The sequence below is a fragment of the Haplochromis burtoni genome, unplaced genomic scaffold, assembly GCF_018398535.1.
Source record: "Haplochromis burtoni strain Fernald_Lab_line unplaced genomic scaffold, NCSU_Asbu1 Contig_208, whole genome shotgun sequence".
NCBI lineage: Eukaryota > Metazoa > Chordata > Actinopteri > Cichliformes > Cichlidae > Haplochromis > Haplochromis burtoni.
Genome location: NW_024582569.1, coordinates 196,390 through 219,289, shown reverse-complemented (window position 1 = coordinate 219,289; position 22,900 = coordinate 196,390). Strand labels below are relative to the sequence as shown.

The window sequence follows — 22,900 nt, the reverse complement described above, 5'->3', positions numbered from 1 at the left end:
CTGTCCCTGTGGGATCATTCATCAGGATGGAGACGCATTTATACAGCAGGCTTTAAAAAAGACGGAACAAACGAGACAGTACGGTCGGCATCTCTTCGCCGGCTGGACAGCTGAAAAACTCTGCGGTCACGGCGATCTTTGTCCAGTTCATTTACTGTGAGGCACATGATGTAATAGCATGTAAGCAGTGTTATCATGCAGAAGAAAGTAAGGTTGCAATTATTCTTAGGCAGGAAGAGGTGTGAAAGACATTGGAAAATGAATCAGTGAGATAAAAGCAGAGGCTGAAGACCCCCCCCCCAAAAAAAAAAAACCCCACCTCATGGCACCCAGCCTGTTATCATTCCCATTTCGTCATCGTTCTGGCATCTTATAGACAAGCGCAAAGTGTCCTTTGGTATTGATGCCTTGATGTGGTGAGTTTATGGTAATGGTGTGGTGACAGGTTTGTCACTCTAAACTCACATATGGATGCTTGTAAAGTGGGTAAGTGTCATGGTTACACCGTGAAAGAGCATTATTGAATAAGAAGACTTATCTTTTTGTCTCCAGCAGTGCAGAGGTTGGTGCACCAACACCAAATAATAGCTTGTGTTATCACTGACGCCAAATCCTTCTTCTCACATACATGTTGTGAAATCAGTACCATGTCACCCCAACAGAGCACTTTGCTCTCAGACTGCAGGCTTGCTTGTGGTTCCTCGGGTATTTAAAAGTAGGAGACAGACCTTTCAGACCCTCTTCTGTGTAAAGGTTAGGACACCCCTACTTTTAAGATTAGGCTTCAAACGTTCCTTTTTGATAAAGCTTATAGTTAGGGCTGGATCAGGTGAGACTGAACCTTCCCTTAGTTATGTTGCAAGAGGCATCGACTGCTGGGGGTTTACCATGATTTACTGTTTCTTCTTTTTTCACCACTTTTCACTCTTTGTGTGTATACACCACTCTGCATTTAATCATGAGTTATTACTAATCTCCACAACATATCTTTTGTCCTGTCTTCCTCCCATCACCCCAACTGGAAACGACAGATGGCTGCCCTTCTCCGAGTCTGAGTATGTCGGAAGATTCTTCCCGTTAAAAGGGAGTTTTTCCTCCCCACTGTCACCAAATGCTTGCTCATAGCAGCTTGCCTGATTGTTTTTTTTTTCTGTATTATTGTAGGGTCTTTACCTTATAATACAAAGTGCCTAGAGGTGACCATTGTTGTGATTTGATGCTGTAAATAAGACTGAATTCAACTGAATTGAATTGACAGAACTGCAATATTTGATGCAGTGGGATGAGGCTGACCACATTTATTTTCTTCTCAGATTTATCCTTTATTCCAATTATAGCACTGATGCCTTGCGAACAGTTAAAACCAAGTTCAATATCATAAATCCAATCATGTTATAAGTGACCAAATTAGAGTATATGTTTTCTTACTGAACACTGTGTTTAAGATGAACATTTACAGCTTCGTTGTTAAGTTTACTATGTGGTCTGCAGCAGTAACCACTGAATGTTACCTCAGTAAAATGGCTCATTGCCTCCCTTATCATTGCAGTTCATTTGATCTTGTTATTATCTCTTCATGCCTATAATCCACTCTTTGCTTCCTACCTATATTTTAATTCCATCAATGTCCCCAGGTAACCCTGTCTCTAGGCTGTATATATGTAAGCGGTCACTCAGCACAACTTCTGGTCTCTCACACATACTCAGTACAGTTTGATTAGTGTGCTACCTTCAGCTACACCACATGATACACAAGGAATCCCTGGGCTAATGCATTGCAAATTCCTCTCAATAATGAATTTCATGCGTAGGATCAAAGACATGAGCCGGAGCATACCTTCTAGAGGAATGCCAGGGAGCCAGAGGAAGGGACGACACTAATGAACCTAAACTAGCAATCATGAGGGACCTGGGAATGTCAGATGTTCAAGATATGCAGCGGCATTCACGCATACACAAATCTACGACATGCCGAACATGTCTTTTTAAAGACATGTTTGCATTGTTTGGGATGGAAAATAGATATGAATCAGACACTAACCAAACAAAAACACAGAAGTCCTGAAACAAGGAAGAGTGGCACGATTAAAAGTGACGCATTAAAAGGATTAACACTACGGCAAAACCTCTGCTGTTGTGTTTGGGTGAGTGTTGTTGTCTATATTTGTGACTAGATATTACTCCTCATCAGTTATGATTTATGTCAGTTCAAGTATACTGGAATACAGAGGCACACATCAAATAACAGTGTAGTGCATATATAAAGATGCATTAGGCATGATATACATTATTAGGATTAGTATGAGATCTTGTAGTGGAAGTTTATCCAATTAGTGATAAGAGATCATAGATCTCCCACTTGAACCTTTTTATTGTGTACCTATGGATTTAGGGGATTCTCCCAGAGGCTGAAGTACACTGTGCCATGAGGCTTACTGATCCAGTTATCCAGTGCTATTCTGAATAAATGATGAATTTCTATACCATTCAATATATCTATACCATTGTATGTATGTATATAATACACACACACACACACACACACACACACACACACACACACACACACACACACACACACAAGGACCAGATCATTTTTTTACCCTGAGATATAAAACCTTAGAATTTATAGAAAATGCACTTTCTTTTTACCATGACCATGGCTTTAACATCCTAATGACTTCATCATGTGTAAAATGTTTTGTTGTGACACTGCAGGCTCAAAAGAACTCAGTAAACTCTTGCGCAATCTTACATTTATAAGAACACAAATTGAGTGATTAAACAAACACACAGAAGCCTGAAGGTGTTTTTCCTTCCTCCAAGGGCAAGAGTAATGGCTACGTATTGAATTATGGAGGTAAGACGAGGTGAGGCGAGGTAAAGAAGAGCAAATAGTTTCATTAACAGACTGACAACACCAGGGGGTGAAACGATGAAAATACTGAATATAAACTTAAGTTTCTATTGATCAAAAGTGCAAAAGTATCAAACAAAGAATGTATCAAAACCAATACAACCTGCAAGATCTCTCAAAAACTCAGAGCGCTTGACTTTCTTTTTTTTGTAGTCTGACATCTTTAGACTCAGAGGACGCATTTCCTTTCAACCAGTTGTAACTCAGCTGTTGGCCAACAGTAGCTCACTGAAGATTGATTACACAGCAGCCTGTGAAAGTGATGAATACCACTGCAAAAGGGGGCTGGGCTAAATTGGAAGTATATTGAAAGGTGGTAGATTGAACGAAAGCCTGTAAAAAACAATGTAATCAGAAAACTAGACTGAGAGCAAAAATAAAAATTAAAAAAAAAAAGAAACCAAGGACTGTTGTTCAGACCTTATAGTGCTTCCTGGGGCCGCCTCGACAGTCCACATGCAGTGCAGGTTGTGCTCGTATGGTGCCGGGTATCCCGGAGAGAGGATACGACCGGAAGGCTCGTCTTTGATGGTGCCACCACACTCGGCTGAAAAGTAGAGTGAAAGCAGCGAGGGGGAATAAAAGAAGTTAATAATGATTGCTACAACAAAGGTTAGCATACTTAACAGACCAAAAGTTGCATTACCGCACTTCCAGTAAAGTACAGCTCATCGCTTCCCTCTCATCATTATTAATTATTGACATAGCAGTCAAATCCTCCAATGTGACAGACTCCATCATGTAGTTTGAAATTTAAATGATAGGAGGGAGAGCGGCCAACTCAATACACTCTGTGTCTCTTTGGCTCAGCAAAGGCAATTCACCATCTTAACGTGATCTCATCTTTGAAAGCTGATGGAATTGTTGACTGAACAACACAATATTCAATTCATCAGACTCCAGTTCACTGCCACTTTTAAGGAAGTGTGAAGAGTGTCAAACGAAAGTATAGGTGCGCAACACGATAGGCTGTGAATGACTTGCTCATCAGATGAGTGCCATTGTTATGAGTGTGTGTTTAGTACTAGTGGTTGCAGTCAGTAGGATCTCTCTAGTATCATATCACAGTTCACAAAACATAACCAACATAAACTCAGTCTCTAGAAAATTGTCAACACAAAAACACATTCTGGGAAACAGCAAAGCAAAAATCAGAGCGCCAAAACAATCTGTCAAGAAAAAGGGGAACAAAATCGGGTTCTTTTCCAGTAACTTAAGTAATAAAGTGCTTTCAGAAATACTATGACTGAAAAGCAATTTTCAGCCCTTCCTTCAATTACCACAAATTACTCTGAATGAAAAAAAAAGAAGAGAAAAAATGTTTAACATCAGATTTTAAGTGGGTTTTTTTGTTCCCGTTTTGTGAGGCCACTAACTGACAAGAAGATGTTAAAAGTGGCTCGTGTTTCTTTTCCTTCCCCTGAGAGAAAAATGGATCCTTCAAACAGAAGGAAAATTGAGGTCTGGAAATCATACTGATGATGATGGTGATGATGGTCTGTGAAATCCATCAGTGACAAGTAAGCCTTGTACTTCAATACAGCAACTAAACACAGACACGCAGGGAGAAAAACAGAGAATAGGAATGGGGGAAAAAGGGGACTGACTGCAGGAACACTTAAATTAACATAAGATTGTAGTACTTTACAAACTGACCATCAGAGAGGGAGAAGATGCGATTTCTCCACAAACAGATAAAAATACTTTGTTACCTTTTATGCTGCAAATATGTCATTTCTTCTAAATGCAAACAAATATATTTCTGTCTTTCAAACCTCCTTATACAGTACATTATACACCAAACAGGCATAACATAATGGCCCACGTCCTCACTTTAGCTTTGACAGCATTTTAGTAGATAAAGGTGAATGAATGGCTTAAACATGAAGTGAGCCGAGCCTGGCAGATCCCCATGTACTAAATAGAAGTGAAAGAATTGAAAACGGGAGAGAGAGTGGGGTAGAACTGGGGGATCATACATAGATAAGAACCGGAGAGAGTGTGCTTGGAGGTATGGTCCCGCTCCTGAAATTCAGATACTTTATCTCCAAATATCCCATTTATCATGGGATATATCAGGGAGCAAATGAAAAGTTTTTCCTGAAAGTTGATGTATTAGAAACGAGGAAAATGGGCAGGCACAACAATTTGAGCGAGTTTGACCAAATTGTGATAGCCGGATGACTGGGTCAGAGCATCTCCAACACTGCAGCTGTTCTGTTTCTGGTCTGCGGTGCAGTATCTATCAAAAGTAACAGTGGTAAACTAATGCTGAGTGATGGCCTGCGTGGTCCGATTCAACGAATGAGCTACTGTAGCTCGAACTACTGAAAAAGTTCATGCTGGTTCTGATAGAAAGGTGCCAAAATAGACACAGAGCATCGCAGTGTGTTTGGGGCTGCATAGCTGCAGACCAATCTGGGTGCTCATGCTGACCTCTGTGCACTGAAAAAGCCCCAACAATGAGTATGTGAGCATCAGAATTGGACCACGGAGTAATAGAAAAACTTGGCCTAGTTTGATAAATTCTGTTTTCTTTTGCATCATGTGGCTAACTGGGTGCATGTGCGTCGTTTACCTGGAAAACACCAGGGTGTACTAGCTGGCGGAGGCAGTGTGATGCTTTGGGCAATGTTCTGCTGGGAAACCTTGGGTCGAGCCATCAATGTGGATCTTTCTTTGACAAACATCCATGGAGGCAACATCTCACAACTTACAGGACTTAAAGGTTCTGTCAATACCATCTAGGTGCCAGATACCACAGCACATCTTCACGGGTCTAGTGGAGTCCATGTCTCAACATGTGATGGCTGTTATAGCAGCAAAACAGGGACCAGCATAATATTAGGCAGGTGGTCATAATGTTATCCCTGACTGGTGTGCATTTAAGTAACAACGATCACCATAGTTAAACGTTTCTTAAAAACATTAAGATGTGGGGCGATCGTGGCTCAAGAGTTGGCAGTTCGTCTTGTAATCGAAAGGTTGCCGGTTCGAGCCCCGGCTCCGACAGTCTCGGTCGTTGTGTCCTTGGGCAAGACACTTCACCCATTGCCTACCGGTGGTGGTCAGAGGGCCCGGTGGTGCCAGTGTCCGGCAGCCTCGCCTCTGTCAGTGCGCCCCAGGGCAGCTGTGGCTACAATGTAGCTTGCCATCACCAGTGTGTGAATGTGTGTGTGACTGAATGTAGTGTAAAGCGCTTTGGGGTCCATAGGGACTAAGTAAAGCACTATACAAATACAGGCCATTTACCCAAAAAATAAAAATATGAACATATCATTCTTCACACTCCTGCTGAGGCTTTCAGTCTATTTTCAAGCTTTTCCTACCCCTTATCCTTTTTTTGTGCTGAAGAAAACTTGCTGTTTCGTGGATTGAAAAGGCAGTGATCTATCACAGTAAGACAAAGCCATCGCTTTCTTCTTGCCTTATGACCTAAGAAACTACCGCTCAATGCTGCCATAGCAGTATAACTCCCCGAACCACTCTACCCCTTCAATCTCTGCCTCCACATTCATCAAAGTTCAGCTCAGCGTCTCTTCCTTTTGTCTCAGTCTTAGTGGTTTTATTTTTTTCCTTTTTTTCCCAGAATGCTTTTTCAGTATGATCACAAATGAAACCCATGAAGTCATGTTGCTGCTTTGTAAATATGGAATTTCTCTCTCTCTCGTGTTAAGTAGAATAGGCGCTTATAATGATTTTCGTGTTAAAAAGGTGGCTTTAGGTCAGAGTGAAGGAACTGGCAGCAGCGACTGTTTGTGTACAGGAAGTTGATGATCAGATAAGGGAAAAATAGAGCGAGCAACCGAACGTGAAAGCAGCGCTTAAAGAGTTTTAAAGTTATGAGTAACGTTGAAGAATATATATAAATACAAGTTAATAAGTTAAGAACATAATTAGGATCAGGCTTTTGATTACAGAAGTCCCAAATAGGATAAGTTAGGGAGGTGCAGGAAAAGGTGTTTTGTTTCCTTTGCAGAAGATCTCGGTGACCACAGGGGGGTGAGGATCCTAGAGGTCCGAGGCTTGGTGAACCACCATAATTTATTCTTCGATCACCTCTTGTACCCTTCCTCAATATTGAACCCTTAACATTTGTGGGCTTCGTCCGGTTATTGAGGAGGGAGAGTTGGAGGTTTAGACGGAGAAATCCGGGGTCCAAGGTGGTCGGACGGGCAGACATGAGTGCCAGTGGTCGAAGTGAGTGGGCATAGGCCGGCTTATCCAAAGGTAAGGCACTACCTGTTGAATTATTTCCAAAGTGTGCCAAATTGGACATGATAAAATTTAAGTCTACTCACTGAAATTACTGGTGGATGTCTGTTTTGATTTTGATGAGAATCTCATGACAGTACTGAGGATTTAAAGCAGTTGGACTGCTGGAAAGGATTTAATGCGGTTGGACCGCTAAAAGGATTTAATGCGGTTGGACCGCGGGAAGCAGTTGGACTGCTGGAAATGATTTTAGTAGGTTAGGGAATTTGGTTATTTTTTGGTTATAAGGTTGGACCTGCTTCAGTCTTACACTTTGTTGGGTGTTTTACTGTTGTTCCAAAGTATTATAAATTACTCAAGAACGCCAGTTGGACTGGTAGGAAGCGCAGTTCTCGGAGGTAATGCTCCCTCCTGGCCGAGGACGCTTGGCCCTGACCTATCGGCGAATAGGGTTAGTACGGTCGGCAACCGGGGAGAACTTGGGAACCTCCAAAATAGCTAGTGGTTGGACCACTTTACCGTTTGGAACGGTAATCTGCGCTTTTTTGGGCAGCAAAGGTTGGACCTTGGGTGTTGGACACTCTTAAATTGAGTTAGGGATTTTAGAGATGAGGCCAGAAACTGTTGGACAGATACTGGTTAATTGATTACAAAAAAGTTGGACTTTATCGGTTAGACCGTTAACTGAAATTTGTCGAAATTGGTTAGGCGCTAAAGCTGACAGATCTGACAGTAGTTGTAAATATAAGACGTCTTTGTAATATAAAAAAGAGATCTCTGTGTGAAAGGAGTCTGAGGCAATGCTGCTGCTATTTTTAGACGGTGTGTGTGTGAGTGAAAATGCAAATGAGTAAGCAGTGAACTGTTTAAGCCACAGTTGGTTTTACAAATACTGCTGCAAACATTGTTGAGGTGTGTTTAAGATGCCATTTATTATGCTGAGGGAAAACTAGAACATAGAAGGATAATTGCAATACATGCTTACAATACATTTGTATCAGGTCATTTTTATATTAAACTTTTAGTAGAGGTTCTTGATTAAAACATTTATTCAACATAGTACATGTAGTTTCAGTCAGGTTATTGTACCTAAGGATGAGCCTCTGTTCTGGTGAAAGGTCAGAAGTGCAACAGGTGAATTGAGAAAGAGCATTTAAGGACAAGACACAGACAGTTAGTAGGTGAGAGGTGATATAGAGGCTGAGTGAGGTCAACACACACACACATTAGTTAGATTTATTTAGAGGAGAGATTAGTCATGTCTGGATTGGAACTGTGAAAGCGTCTCGGTGAAAGAGGAACCGTTCCTTGTTGTCTCGGCAAGAAAGAGGAACTGAAAGGTTGACCGGAGGAATCGGCCATGAAAATAGAAGATGATGTTCTTCTTAAAAGTCATTGTGGTGTTGATTTGACGTATGTATAAAATGTATCTGTGACGCATGAGGGGGCGTCAGTAAATCAAACCCTGATGCTATAAAAATCTGTTTATGCTTTGATTAAGTCGAAGATCAATTGCTGTCTGTGTACAGAATGGTCTTCCCACGCGTGTATTCATTAAAATCATCGTTTGACTTCACCCGGCCGGATCAGTGTGGTTATTCTTCGATCACCTCTTGTACCCTTCCTCAATATTGAACCCTTAACATTCGTTTTCTGTATAGTGGGTTATCATTTATGAATGACATTAGATGTGCACACATACCCGAACATAATAATAATAACATCCCGGTGTCCACATCGGAGGTTCTGTGTGAGATTCAACCTTGCAAATTTCTTCTTCTGTGACTTTCAGTATACACCACACCCCCCCCCCCCCATTTTTTAAACTCCTTCCTGGCCCTTCCCGCTATACCCTTCCCATCTGTGCTCAGTGTGTCCTCACTGCGAGAAAATAATCCCACCATTACAAGCAGAAACAGTCCCTCATCTGCTCCTAAATTCACTCCGGATGTTAAGCTATCACCTGCAGTGAAAGGAGCATCGGGAGGACAAACGTGTTCGGGGAAATACAGTTTGGCGAATGTTGTTTATATCCAGACATGAAATTACCTGTCAGTTTGGTTCGGAAAGGGAGCAGAGCAACACTATTCTAATCACCTTGGCTGATGTCAAAGAACGCCTGTCTCCCTGGTTTTCTTCCTGACAATGTCCAAAAAATGGCTCTGGGTGGGTTAGCATGATACTATATATATATCTATATGTCTGTGTGCCAGAATATATGCATACAGTGTCTGCGGTGGCTGGCAATAAGTGACAGGTGACTTGTAGATGAACTCTGAAAATAAAATAGAGGGATCTTCCGATAAACTTTCATGAAATTATCTCCATCAAACACATTTTTGAAAGTCTTCAGAGTACAGACGGGGGGGTTAAAACCTTGCTTCCTGGGCTCAGGGTTGCTGCTGATATAGTGTCTTTTTTTAGAAAAAAAAACAGAGTGAAAGGGGGAATTTGCAATCATGATGCAATAGGAATATAAAAAGAAAAAATAGAGCACAGTCATTTTGGATGAGATAATGCACTGAATTGCTGGGAAAGCAACCAAATGGATGCCCCAGAATAGCAGAGCTAAAACAAACCACAGAGCTTTTTTTCCAAACTGGTATATTCACATTGTTATTAGGAAGAGGAACTAGGTCATACATCAGCTAAAAAAACTGAAGCCGGCTTGGATTAGCCGTGCAAACTATAAAGAAAACACAGATAAATGCTGTAATATATGAGGATGCAACACATAATGCTACTTTAACTGGAAATCTTTGCCTGATTTTAATACAATATATTGTAACAAATAGCAATGGAAGAAAAGGGAATTACACACTGATGAAAGACTTGATACCATAGACTGATGTAAAACTATGTGATACTACACAACATGTCATGCTCTTACACACTGCACTTGAATATGGAAACATATCTATTTATATTATACGGCATTATAGGTCCACTTCACCACATTTCTGAGACAGTTTTAGTTTGTTCACTCCAGATCACTCAATCATGTCTGTCATTGTTTAAATAGCTTTTTCTTTTTTTTCTTTTTACTCCTTATTGCTCAAATAACTTTTTTATGTCCCTGAAATTCCCCCAAATTCTCACAGACCACTGATGCTGAGATACAGCTATGATGGCCCCTAACAACATTAGGACTGAGTTGGAAGTATTTTAATAGAAATCACAATATTTTCCTAAAGTTTATCAAGTAATCTTGGTTGCTAAACTAACGTAGCTTCAGGGGTGGCTTTGGCTCACGAGGTACAGTAGGTCACCCGCTGATCGAAAGGTTGTTGATTTGACCCCCAGTTGCTCCAGTCTGCATGTCAAAGTATCCTTTTCCAAAATATTAAACTTGAAGTCACTTTTACTGTGTTGATTGGAGTGTATATGCTAGATAGAAAGAACTCAGAGGTAGAAAAAATGTGCTTGTATGAATGCATGTGTGAATGAGGCATGTTGTATAAAGCACTTTGAGTGCTCGAGTAAGAAAGTGCTGTTTAAGAAACAGTCCATTTACCATTTAACCAGCGAGTGAAAGTGAAAATAAAAAGGACGGGCAAACCTCCCTACTAAAAATAACAACCCCCCCTCAAAAACTTTGCCTACAAATGAAAGTCTTCCAGAGGGCAAACAAGTGACTGGTACCGCTTTAACTTATCTCTCTATGTCCATCGTTGCTATGTCTGGTACATAATGGCACCAACACCAAAGGACACCTTGTGTGCATCAACAGTGTCTGACAGAAAGCAGTTTTTTCAGCCTTAGTTATTTTATTTTTGCATTGAAGTACGTAATTATTCATGTATGCAACAGTTGAATTTAGCATGTTAAGATGTCAAAAACCTGGGTTAAAAAAACCCAAAACAAAACAAACTTATAAAAATGCAGTGCAAATCTAAACAGAGCACCCAGTCGGCTAAAGTCTTTGCTGTCTCAAAACTTCAAACTTCAAAAATCTCCAGCCAAATTCAAAACGATCATACTCACCAACACAGAGTGGAAGGGGGCTGTCCCAAGCCCTCCTTTCGCCCCTCAGGCAGGTGAGCACCTCAGGACCTTTCAGGGTGTAGCCCGGGTCACAGCTGTAAGACACGATGCTCCCTGCAAAATGACCCTTGTCCTCCCGCTTGTAGCCAAACTGGGGAACACCTGGATCCTCGCATTTCACGAGCTCGAAACCTTTAGCAGAGAGCGAGAGGTAAAAAAGAGGCAAATTCGGACGGAGAAGAAAGAAAGAATTGTTGTGCTTTTAATGCGCCAAAGGCAACAAAGAAAAAATTGGACAAAGCAAGCACAAACTACACTCAAAAGACTCTGAATTTTAAAAAAAGTACATTGTATTTGTGTGCACAACAGAGTGAGTCACTTACTGGTGAAGTGTAGTTCAAAGCCTTTACTGGTGTTATCCGCATTGCTGATGAACTCGAGCCACATAGAGCTGGAGGTGGAGTTCAGGGTTGTGTCTAGCAGCTCGTTGCCTGTAAACACCCCCAGCAGGCGAGCCTTATTACTGCTTCCATCAAAGACCTGGACGGAAAAGAGAGAGAGAGAGAGAGTGGGAGGAAGTATTGGAATTAGGAGAAGCAGGTGCACGCACGCAGATATGCTAACAAGGCGTCATACAGACACGGGGAGGATACAACTCCCACCACCCTCTCACTTTGAGTATGTCATCCTCCTCCAGTCTGAAATCCCGTGCCCGTAGCTGAATGCCTTTGCCAGGCTGCGTCTGGATGGAGTAGATGCACTCGTGGTTGTTGCCGTAGTAACCGGGGTAGTTGGGTGAGAGCAGCACCCCTTGCATACCAGTCACGGATGAACCACATTCAGCTAGAGAAAAAGTAAGAGAGCAGAGACAGACAGAGAGAGAGAGAAAGAGGTGGTGGTGGTGGTGGTGTTGGAGAGAGCAGAGGACATGTCAATCGCTATATGCTTGAAACTCCGAGTGTATTTATTCATGCTGTCATGCGCGGGGAGATGGGAGAGGTGATGGGGAGAGGAATATGGACACTGACTAAACCTGAATGTTGAGTGGCACATCATCATAATCACACTGCAATCTGAATACGATTAACACTAATTTCAGCTCTATCTGAAAATTACTTTTTCTGAATCACATCAGGGGGGGAAACTTGGGGGAAGACAAAGTTTTCTCTTAAAAAAATGGCAGCCAGAATTTAAATGGCCACAAAGGCACCCTCCTTTTTTAACTTTGAGAATGCACCCAAGTAAGATGAGGTAAGGTGATGGGGCTGTCTTGGAGGCATGTGGAGAAGAATCAAGTTTCTAAAATGAGGTTGAGAGTGATAGCAGTATGAAAATATCAAAATGTGTCTCTGGTGCCATCCTTCAAAGACCTGAATTCATCTGGAGGGCAAACCGAAAACCAGCAGCCAAAGCTTCAGACAACTAAACAGAAAGCAGAGCGAGCAGGTTTTTGTCAGGAAATTGACTGACCTACTTTACACACGCCTAAACTCTGCGAGCAAACATTTAGAAACAAATCATGTATTAACCGAAATGCACTGTGACGTCACCATCACGCTATTCACTCGAGTCTAATTGCTCGTTTTCAGCAGCGTGTTCAATTATCTGCGGTTCCAATTACGTTCCGAGTTTAGACACAAAAAATAAATTGAATGTGCAAATAAAGTAATTCGTGCAGTTTCCAGTGTTTCCACATTAAGTTCCATTTTAATGGTGCTTTTAGTTTATTAAAAGCTGCCACGCTGAGGACAAACACAAGTAGGTCAACGATTGCCATGGTCACTGATGCACCTATCATTATCGTTACGAGCATTAAGATGAATTCATTTTCATATCAGAGCCTAAATGCCCATTAAGGTTTGCTGCATCACAGAATCAACACACTGACCTACATCTTCGCAGTCTGACCCAACATGTTTCACATGCATTAGCAACAAGCACGATCAATAATTAACATATTTAAGCTGTTTAATGCTGTCCTCATTAGAACGGTGGCACTATGTAATTTGGACAAAGTAAAAAAAAAAAGCTCCGTTTCTGGGAAGCTATCCAACGAAGAGACAAAACTTGTGTGTATGGAGGGATGATAATGAGGAGATTTGAAAGGGGAATGCCTCGCTGTCTAACGTGACTGACACTTCTGTACATTTCTTAATTGTGGCGAAGGGCGAAAGGCTAATGTGCTGGCATGGCATTGGGAGATAAGAGAGGTGGGGAGGCGGGGAAGTGACAAAAGCCAAAATAAAGCATGTGACCACCTACCAACACACCTTGGCAGAGGGGAGCTCCACACCCGCCTCCTGCCCCCTAAGCAGACCACCCTCGCTGGACCCTCCAGTCGGTAACCTGGGAAACAAGAGAAGATGAGGGCATCGCCCACTCCGTACTGCAATCCCTTTCTGGTGCTGTAAGGTGGAATTCCAGGATCTTCGCACGGCTCCAAATCATAATCTGGAAAATAGAGAGAAAAAAGTATGAATCTTCAGCACTGGCAAGTAAAGAAAGTGTAATAACAGTTTTGTCTGTGTGGGGCTTTTTTATCTGCGATGTGTAAATGTGTGAAACGGGCTAATTAAGACTTCTGTCATGCTAGGAAAGTTAAGAAAATATTTCAAAAAGTAAAAGAGGGCTAAACCTTCTGAAATATGACACTTTTCTTCTAAACCCAAGTTCACGTCTAAGGATCAGAAGCCCATATGTCATTTATTAAGATTATTCAAGCAGAGCCTTCAAAGGGACTTTGCAAGTAATGAAACCATTCCAAACATTAAATCTTTCGTCCATTCAGCCACTGATAAGAATTCACACTTGCTATTTTAAGCCATCAATAACATCTCATTAGATTTTATAAGAATCTCTTTCTTCGGCGTCCTAATGTTCAAATCTAGAAATGCTGTGAGAACAAAGGAGGTAAATTATGCTCTCAGTAGGTAAAGGGTCATTAGTGCTCGTTTCTACTTTATTCATTTAAAATGAGTCCGTTTTCTTGGTGTTAACCTATTTTACTATTCATTCTTGAGTACATGTAATCACAGATTTCCAGAGGACTGTTTGTATCAATAACTTTTTCAGAAACCATAATTATTAAAAATACATGAAGAAATGCATGATTAATGTTCTAAAGCAGAGATTTTACGTTCTGGGGCACATGCAGCCCACTTTGATCTTAACAAGGCCGAACCAGACCAGTGAAAGTACACGATAAATGAGTAGGATTACAGAAAAAGTGATGATAATTCATAGCAGACTGTCCTATATTTATCTGATATGGCATATGTTTTCATTCATTCGCAGAAAACGTACTTTTTAAATTTGTGAAGTCAAACAAAAAACAGTTCAGAAGGCTTTAAATCCGTAAAACTAAATTTATTCTCACCAGAGAAGGTGATGTTGAATCCCTCATACGAAACGGAAAAGTCAGACAGGAAGCGGATCTGTGCTGTGTAGTTTCCAAACAGCCCTGCGCTGAGAGGCGGAGGCAAGGTGGAGCCCGTCAGCCTCCAAAGTGGCTGAGAGAAGCTGCTGTTCTCTGTCACCAATAAATGATCGTGAGGGCTCTCAAGGTGGAAGGTGTGGAAGGTGAACTGGACACCTGAATACGAGGAGATGAAAGAGCCATTGTTGAAATGTTTGGGTTTTTTAAATCTTTACATAACTTATATATGCATAATAATAAACATCACATACATAATAATCATGAAGGTGGAAAAAAAAACATTGAAAACACAATATTTTCTATATCATAACACATTCAGTACAAATTCCCTATCCTTTTCCAAACACAGCTGCACCTGTGCAGATAAAGCATCTGCAAATAAGGCTCAGTCAGTTTGATATGAGTGCTCGACCAAAGGCTGGAGAATCATCCCATGGCGCCGTAGCCTTAGGCCAGCCTCTCAGCAGCCCGGCCTTACAAAGACAGCTTGTTCGGCAAAATAAAAAGGCCACTCAGTAGAGGGAAATGACATTGTAACAGAAATTGAATTTGACTGCCGCATGTGTCGACACAGAATTTCTCTGCTAACCTTTGCCGTGGGAGGTCTCGATTATCCACGTGCAGTTCAGGTTATGCGGGTAAAAGTCTGGGAAGCCGGGAGACAAGATGGTGCCGGCGTTGCCCTGGATGTAACCTCCACACAATGCTGGTGACGCGGGACGAATGGAAACAGTGGAAGATGGATGAAGGAGAGAGATGAGCGCAGAAGCAAAATCAGAGAGGACACGAAGACAGAAATAACGTTCCCCACAAATAAATAAATAAATGCTAAAACCGTCTGTGCAATTCCAATGTGGACGAATGCATTTTCCAAGAGGTGCCCTTCAAGATGGCACACAAAAAGACCGAGTGGATGTTAACAATATCATTACAGAGAGGACGGGAGAATCAATACTGTCCTTAAATATAAAAGCATTTACAGACGAGGAAAAAGGGAAACATCAAAGGGTATGTTCACTGCCGCACATATAAAACATTTCTGATGAAATGAAGCAGAAACTTTTAAAGTCTAAAACAAGAGTCCTTGAAAGAAATGTTATCATCTCATATGGATTTTATAATAACTCAGGAATATATAGCTATTTAAATGTGATGCAATATGAAGCAAAGTGCTTAAAATGATTTCTCATGTTTCATCTCTAACAACACACAACAATGACTTTAGCTTTAATCCCATTTATGAGTGGGGAGAAATCTGGCAGGGGGACCATTCATTTCTAGGTCAATATTATGGAACGTACCATCACAGCTAGGCAGGGGGCGACTCCACTGAAAATTGGGTTCACATTCTAATGGCTCAGAGTCACTAAGCGTGTACCCTGCGTCGCAACTAAATGTCACCAGAGCTCCGACGTAGAAGTCGTTCCCGTGTCGCTGCCCGTTGACAGGGATGCCAGGATCCACACAGTGATCTGATTGTAGCTGCAGGGCTGCAGAGTGAAGAGAAAATAAAGGATAAATGACATTTGATCAGAGGCAGACACAAAAGGCTCCGAATTCACCTGCAAGTGTAATTATCATAACGGGTTACGAGGAGGTCAACAAATGTTGAAGGGCAGTTTACTTTTATCAAACGATTCTTATAAATAATTCAAACGAATATCATTTTTCCACAGAAATGAACCAATAAGAAGTTTTCAAAGTACTTTTCCGCTCCACCTCGCGTGGTGAAGTTGTGCTTATAGTGAATTATTGAAGCTTTGCAAAGATTTAGCCACAGAGAAAGTGGAAAAGGTTGCCAGTATATGCTGCAAAGGTGGGAACGAGGCTAGGCAGAAATGTGTAAGTGTGAAACCATGGGAGTGTAAATACAGTCTCGAGCTTGGCAATATGTCAGGGCAGAAATATATGAAAGAAAAACCCATTTTCTTTCTGATCATACGTATTCTAATAACAGTGGCATCGTGGTGCATTTACATTTACATCTACAGCCAAAACTGAATAGCTTTCACACGTGCAGTACAGAAAATAGGTTACCCAATCTACAGTCGGGGAAACAATTATTTGATCCCATGGTGAATCTGAAAGTTTCCCTACTTCCAAAGAAACAAACTGTCTCTAATTCTTATGATAGTTTAATTTTAATGGAGAGAGACAGAATATCAACACTGCATAAAGGTTATTTAAATCAATTTGCATGTCATTGAGTGAAATACGTATTCGATCAAAAAACATGACTTAATACTTGGCGAAGAAACCCTTGTTGGCGAACAGTCAGTAAGACTGTAGTTCCTGTAGTTGGTCAACAGGTGGATTTTGGTCCACTCCTGTTTACAGAAACTAAATCTTTTAGGTTTCGTGGCTGCTGCTTAGAAACTCATAGTTTCAACTCCTTCCACAGATTTTCTATAGGACTGAGGTCTGAAGACTGGCTAGGCCACTCCATGGACTTAACGTGCTTCATCTTTAACAACTCTTTTTTTCCTTGGAGATGATTTGGGGTCAGTGTCATGCTGGAAGGTCCATCCATGACCCATCTTCAGTGTTCTGGCTCAAGGAAGGAGGTTCTTGTCGATGATTCGGCCTTGTTCTTTGGTTCCTCAATTAGCAGAAAAACAGCCCTCAAGTAAAATGTTTCCATCTTCATGCTTGACTGTGGGGATGGTGTTACTTGGGACATACTCAGGATTTCTCTTCCTCCAATCACAGCAGGTGATTGGAGCTCAGTTTTGGCACTTTCTCCCTAGCCTTTTCTGAATCATTGTTCACGGGCAAACTTAGGTTGGGCATGTGCATGAGGCTTCTTGAACAGGGGGACCTTGGTAGTGCTGCAAGACTTTAGTCCATCACAGTGTAGCGTGAGATCAATGGTGTTCTTGGTGATTCTGGTCCCAGGTGTAATCAGATTAGCAAGCTCCTCCTGTGTAGTTTTATTCTGATCCACCACCTTTCTCATGATCATCCACACCCCATGAGGAAAGTACGGCACCAGCAGTCACTTTCTCACCAAGCTTCTTGCTAATGGCCTTTGGCAGGACTACAGTTTCGTCCCTGATGTCCTTTGACAGCTCCTTGGTCTTGGTTGTAGGGGATCAAATTCATATTTCGCTCAATAACATACAAATCAATTTATAATGTTTATGTATGTATTTATGTGTTTTCCTGGATTTTGTTTGATGTTCTGTCTCTCTTCAGTAAATTAGAGACTGCTCATTTATTAATAAGTGAGCAAACAAATAATTATTCCCCCACTGTATATGCAACAGATGTATTTCTTTTAGCGTCTGTGGTGAATAAGTGAACAAACTGCTTCCTGTGTCACTGTGTTCAAACGTGGTAGGCCCTTACTTTCATAACGTATACGGAAGCCAATGTCAGAGTGGCTCTTGTCAGTGGTGAATAGGAGATAGAGGAAGTTGGAGGTGCTGATCAGGAACTGGGGAACTTGTGTGCCCTGGTAACTGCCAATTAGTGGTGAAGAGGGAAAACGTCCATCTCGCACCTCGAGGACATCATAGTTAACCTCGGTGCGAAACCTGAAAACACAAAGCAAAGCTTTTTTTGACTGCACCTCACAAGATCCGAGACAATAATGTATGACTTTATGTATGATTGTTGAAATTAATGAAATGGTAAAATAAAGAACTAAACAATCATAATCATGCTAAAAATGTATATGTGAACTAGTCTGTCTTACATGAGTATCTCAATTCAAACCTCATCGTCTTCATTATTAAGTCAGATCTACAATAAATGCAAAGCTCGGTTACAAATCAGACAAAGTGGAGCCTGCCCTGGAGCTCCACACCATCACACAACAGTGACATATCCACTGGGACTTCTGTGCATTTATTTGAAATTAAGCAGCACGAAAGCAGAATATCAAACGAACAGACGGGAGTCTAGAGGTAAGATCTGCATTAGTAGATTGTATCAAAAATAAGGTTTCTCATATTCCATAAATATATTTGCCTTCTGCTAAATTATCAGGGAAAAGAGATCAAGAGTGGACAAAGAGCTCATTTTCACTTCATGTTTTAATCTGTGCTTGACTAGCTTGATAAAACTTGATGAAATGAACAATTTGTAAAGTAAATGAATCAATATGGTCTTAACCAAAAACAGGCAATGTAGAGAATCCCATCTAAAAACGTATTTTTGACATTTAGCCAGTCAGTGTAATAACAGTGGTAAATGTACAAAAGCGAGTGATGCTGCTTTTGGAGAATCCTGAGACATTTGGCTTTGGTGGGTGTATACAGTATTTCAATAGCATGTATGTGTGTTTCTGTCTTTGTTGCCTGAGCCACTTCATCTTCAAAGCGTGAATAAATTGCTTAGTTTCAGAACCGTGTCATCTAAATGAAGCGGTTTGTGATATTTTATTGATGCTACATAAAAATTAAAGAGCAACAAACATTTACGCGCTATTCATTTTGCATGGCCCGCTGTCGTGGAAGCGCTCAGGATGAGCCGGGTTAGCGAAGATGAGCCTCAGTGAAACACTGATGTAGCATTTGATCCTACAACTGTCTCTCTCTCAAACATCAGGACAAATTACATCCACTCCCATTTCCACAGTCCCTCTTGACAGACCATCTCAACTTACATAGCCCTTTGTATTGTGTGTGTTTGCGTACTTAGGGCTCAGGATATCAAATGAAAGCATCAAACCCCTCTGAAGGACTTTAGTAAATAAAGCAGTATTATCCTGGCTGGTTGGTGGATGTGTTGAAGTGCATTAGATCTACTGCATTACTCCGATAAAGGAAAGGCGTTTGGAGAGGTTAAAGTGAGACATAACGATATAAGAACACAGTGATACAGTGAGAAGGTAAAAGCAATAAAAATCCAAGCCTGTTATGAGAAAACAGAAAGTGCTGGCACAAGAGCAGTTGCTATGTGGGTGACTCACTTGTCGAAGATGATCTTGATGGGGTAGCCTGGAGGAGCCTCAATGATCCATTCACAGTTAAGGGCCTCCTTGTATAGTTCTGGCCAGCCAGGGGAGAGGATGATTCCATTGGGAGCCTTCAGATCCCCTCCACACGGGGCTAACACAGAGAGATGAAATGGAGGTAGAGAAAGAACAGATTAAAAAATAAAAAATGAATGCACGTCTATCCTGGATGATGTATGCCATTGCCCACAGATGTTCCCATGCATCAGCTGGGGCTCATCCCATTTCTTTTTGCTGCCAAGGTTTATCTTATGGAAGCTGGTGACAGCGCGCTTCAAGGTTAACCGCTTCTCCCGGAACACGCGTGTCAGTGTTTGCGTGTCTGTGTGCACATGAGCATTTGTGTGCCACCTATGCAAGGAGTCAGGGTTTTAAACATATCATCGAGCCCTTCTCCCATCAAAAAGACGAAATGGGACGTCTTTGATCGCTAGCACAAAAGACACTTGAGTGCGCCGACCCCTCTCCTGCACCCTAATCTCTGTTACAGCTCTCTTTGCCGCATCTCCTTTTAACTGCCTATCCTTAACCAGAACACACGGGCACAGTGGACGGCTTCGTTACTGTGCCAGCTCCTCGCTCCCTTTGAAGTGGAATGATTTAATCAGCCAACTCAGCATACTGAAGGACATCTATAAAACGCATTAGGCTACAAACGCAGGGGTATGATAGATGGAGGAACACAAAACTGCTGTGGCACATTGGGGTGGGGTGGTGGGGGTTGTGACATGTTTTAATAGTGGTGCCTCGTTTGTGTATCACAGACAGAGAACCTGATTAAGTCCCTTGGAGCTCCAGCCATGGTGACTGCACTTAAAGCGGCTAGTTAATGGCGAGTATTATCTAAACTAAACTACTTCTTGGGGATAGTTCATTGAGTATTGAGTCAGGCAGAGATGATTGTTCAGCTCTCTCTATATAAGCAAATTATGGCCGCTGCATCACAAACTGGAAAGAACAAAGCCTCCGGGTCATCACCAGCTTCAATTTGAGCTCAGCTGTCACTGACATAAAGTTACTGAGAATGGAGTAATTAACTATATCTCCTTTAACTATTTGAGAAAAATCTAATTCAGGTGGAGTTATTACTATTATTAGTATTATTTTATAACATTTTTGCATACTTAGCTAGCTATACCATCAAAACTACTACTCGCGATTCAAAGTTTGCTAACGTTTGTATACAAGAGGTGACAAAAACTTTTTTTTCTGGCGGTATTTGAGGCAAATAGCTGGCTGGGTAGTACCATTGGGAGATAAGAACTGCAGAAGCATTCAGAGGGACTGGGACATCAAAGTCCAAACTGGTACAGATATTTCTTTTAATCTCTTTTTTTTTCTCCTTAGTTTGTTTTTGCAAGGCGTATTCTGAACTTAGTTTTGAACTTTTTTTGTGTGTGTGTTAGAATTTTTTATTATTCTAACCAAATAGTCTTTTATCTTCAGGACATCCTGTGAACCTTGGATATTTTGCGTATAGAGGGTCATACATTTTACTGAAGTGCTTTTTAGAAGGACATAAAGTAACTAGTAGAGTGAACACCAAGGTAACAAAGGTGCAGTATATAATAAATAAATAATGTGGATTTTTTCTGATATATACAATTTGCTAGTCTGCTGTACAGAGAAATGTAATGAATAAATAAAATATAAACACTAAGGTTCTAGCTCTTTGTTACATGCAGAAATAGAAACAGGGGAGCAATTTGTTTCAATATGAAATGTAGATCATAGATCGTCTCTGACTTCCCTGCTCCCCTTGGGTCAACCTTCCCTTATTACTGGTAACATTTTATGTACTTGTTCTTTCCCTAATATGGTTAAAAGGATATTTAAGAGCGATTGGAGCGTGTAATCTAAACCTTTGAAGTCAGTGCAGCTGTACGTATGTTTGTCCAGGAAGGGGTTTTCATTTGTTCTGCTCCATATTTTTCTTCAGGCATCTTTTAGCAAAAGGATTCATTTTCCTCCAATAATCTCTTCAACTGCTTAGGTGTCAGCCACAAATGGTAAGCCAGGGGTGTCAAGCATAAGGTCTGGGGGCCAGAATCCCCTTCAGAAGGATATATTCTCCCGTTTAGCTGTGTTATACCTCCAGGACAGTCCGGGTAATGAGCTATCAGAAGTTTTTTCTTCTTCTAACGGTACACATGAGCCCTCTTACACACCTTCACAGCGAGGAACAGCGTTGTCCCACACCACATTGCCGTCCTTGAGAATGCAGGAGATGGTCAGGGAGCCATGGGTCTTAACAAAGCCGTCCTCGCACAGGAATGAGATGGAACTGCCCAGCTGAAGGCTCTCTCCAAAGCGTTTCCCATTAACCGGCACACCCGGGTCTGGGCACTCGTTGTGGCGGAACGCTTGTGGAAGTGCAGAGAAGAGATGGGGGTTAGTGACGAGTACAGAGTCAGCTTTTAGAAGACTTTAGAAAAAAAACCAGACTACTTAATACATTAGCTATAAACAGGAAAAATGCTTTCCCTGTTGCTTAAAGTCTTTGCTTGATAATGAAATGGAAAAAGAGATTGTCTATAATTCTGCTGATATTAATCCACATCACATGCTGTCCTGTGTAAAGACTCCAAAATAACTGCTCGAGTTTCAAGACAAAACTTTTTCTGTCATTGTACCGTCAGCACTTAGCCACTCCAGCATGTAACAAGCGGGAATTTGTTTCACTTAGTCACACTGATTCACCCTGCTGCAGTCATTCTACAGGGTGGGAAACCACACCGTATGCAGATCATCAGTGCCAGATGACACTGCTGAAGTAATCGTGAGGTAAACAAACAAGGGTAATTGCTTTCATGCAGCCTCACAACTTTATCAATCAGGCCTCTCGATGAAATTTCAAGTAGAAAGAGCACAAAGAAACACAGTCATACAAGAAGAGTCATAACCCTGAAACACGGCCTGTAAACAAATACATCACCTCGGCTGCTATCTCTCTCACTTACTCTCACTCTTGTAAACACATGCAGGTATTTGACGCGTGTAGGTGTTGATGAATCCCTGTTCTGTAGTTACTGGACCCAAACCAAGTGCCAGCTACACCTCATCCATCACAAATATCTTATTCATTAACGCGCTAGAAATTGCCTAAATACAGTTTGGCATGTCCTTAATTAACATGAATGATGAAAGTTGTGTGCTCAGCCCCACAACCTCCTTAAAAACCGTCCTGCAGTTAGATGACACTGTTCTCAGGAACAAACCGTCATCTTCAATTAACTGCTCGTGGCATTCGTTCGGCACGGTTATTTATTTATTCATCTAGCATGCTAATTAATGCATTAGCCGCCATGTGTTGTCCACATTGTGGCTTTCCAGATGCACCTGGGCTTGGTTGATGTCGCGTCTGCAAATGAGCTCGTGCAAAGGGTGG

General features: G+C 41.4%; 1 protein-coding gene across 2 annotated transcripts in view; it reads right to left on the bottom strand.

Annotated features, from left to right (window-relative positions):
* The window catches only part of csmd2 (CUB and Sushi multiple domains 2), a 263,474-nt gene that overhangs the window by 91,362 nt on the left and 149,212 nt on the right, over nt 1–22,900 (bottom strand). For both annotated transcript variants that reach the window (XM_042226362.1, XM_014338052.2), the window contains 11 exons: nt 21,681–21,875; nt 19,468–19,606; nt 17,901–18,088; nt 15,854–16,042; nt 15,142–15,258; nt 14,493–14,708; nt 13,379–13,567; nt 11,790–11,959; nt 11,500–11,656; nt 11,117–11,308; nt 3,338–3,464 (listed from right to left, as the gene is read on the bottom strand). In XM_042226362.1, coding sequence (XP_042082296.1) covers nt 3,338–3,464; nt 11,117–11,308; nt 11,500–11,656; nt 11,790–11,959; nt 13,379–13,567; nt 14,493–14,708; nt 15,142–15,258; nt 15,854–16,042; nt 17,901–18,088; nt 19,468–19,606; nt 21,681–21,875 — 1,879 coding nt within the window. The remainder of the gene's footprint in view (nt 1–3,337; nt 3,465–11,116; nt 11,309–11,499; nt 11,657–11,789; nt 11,960–13,378; nt 13,568–14,492; nt 14,709–15,141; nt 15,259–15,853; nt 16,043–17,900; nt 18,089–19,467; nt 19,607–21,680; nt 21,876–22,900) is intronic.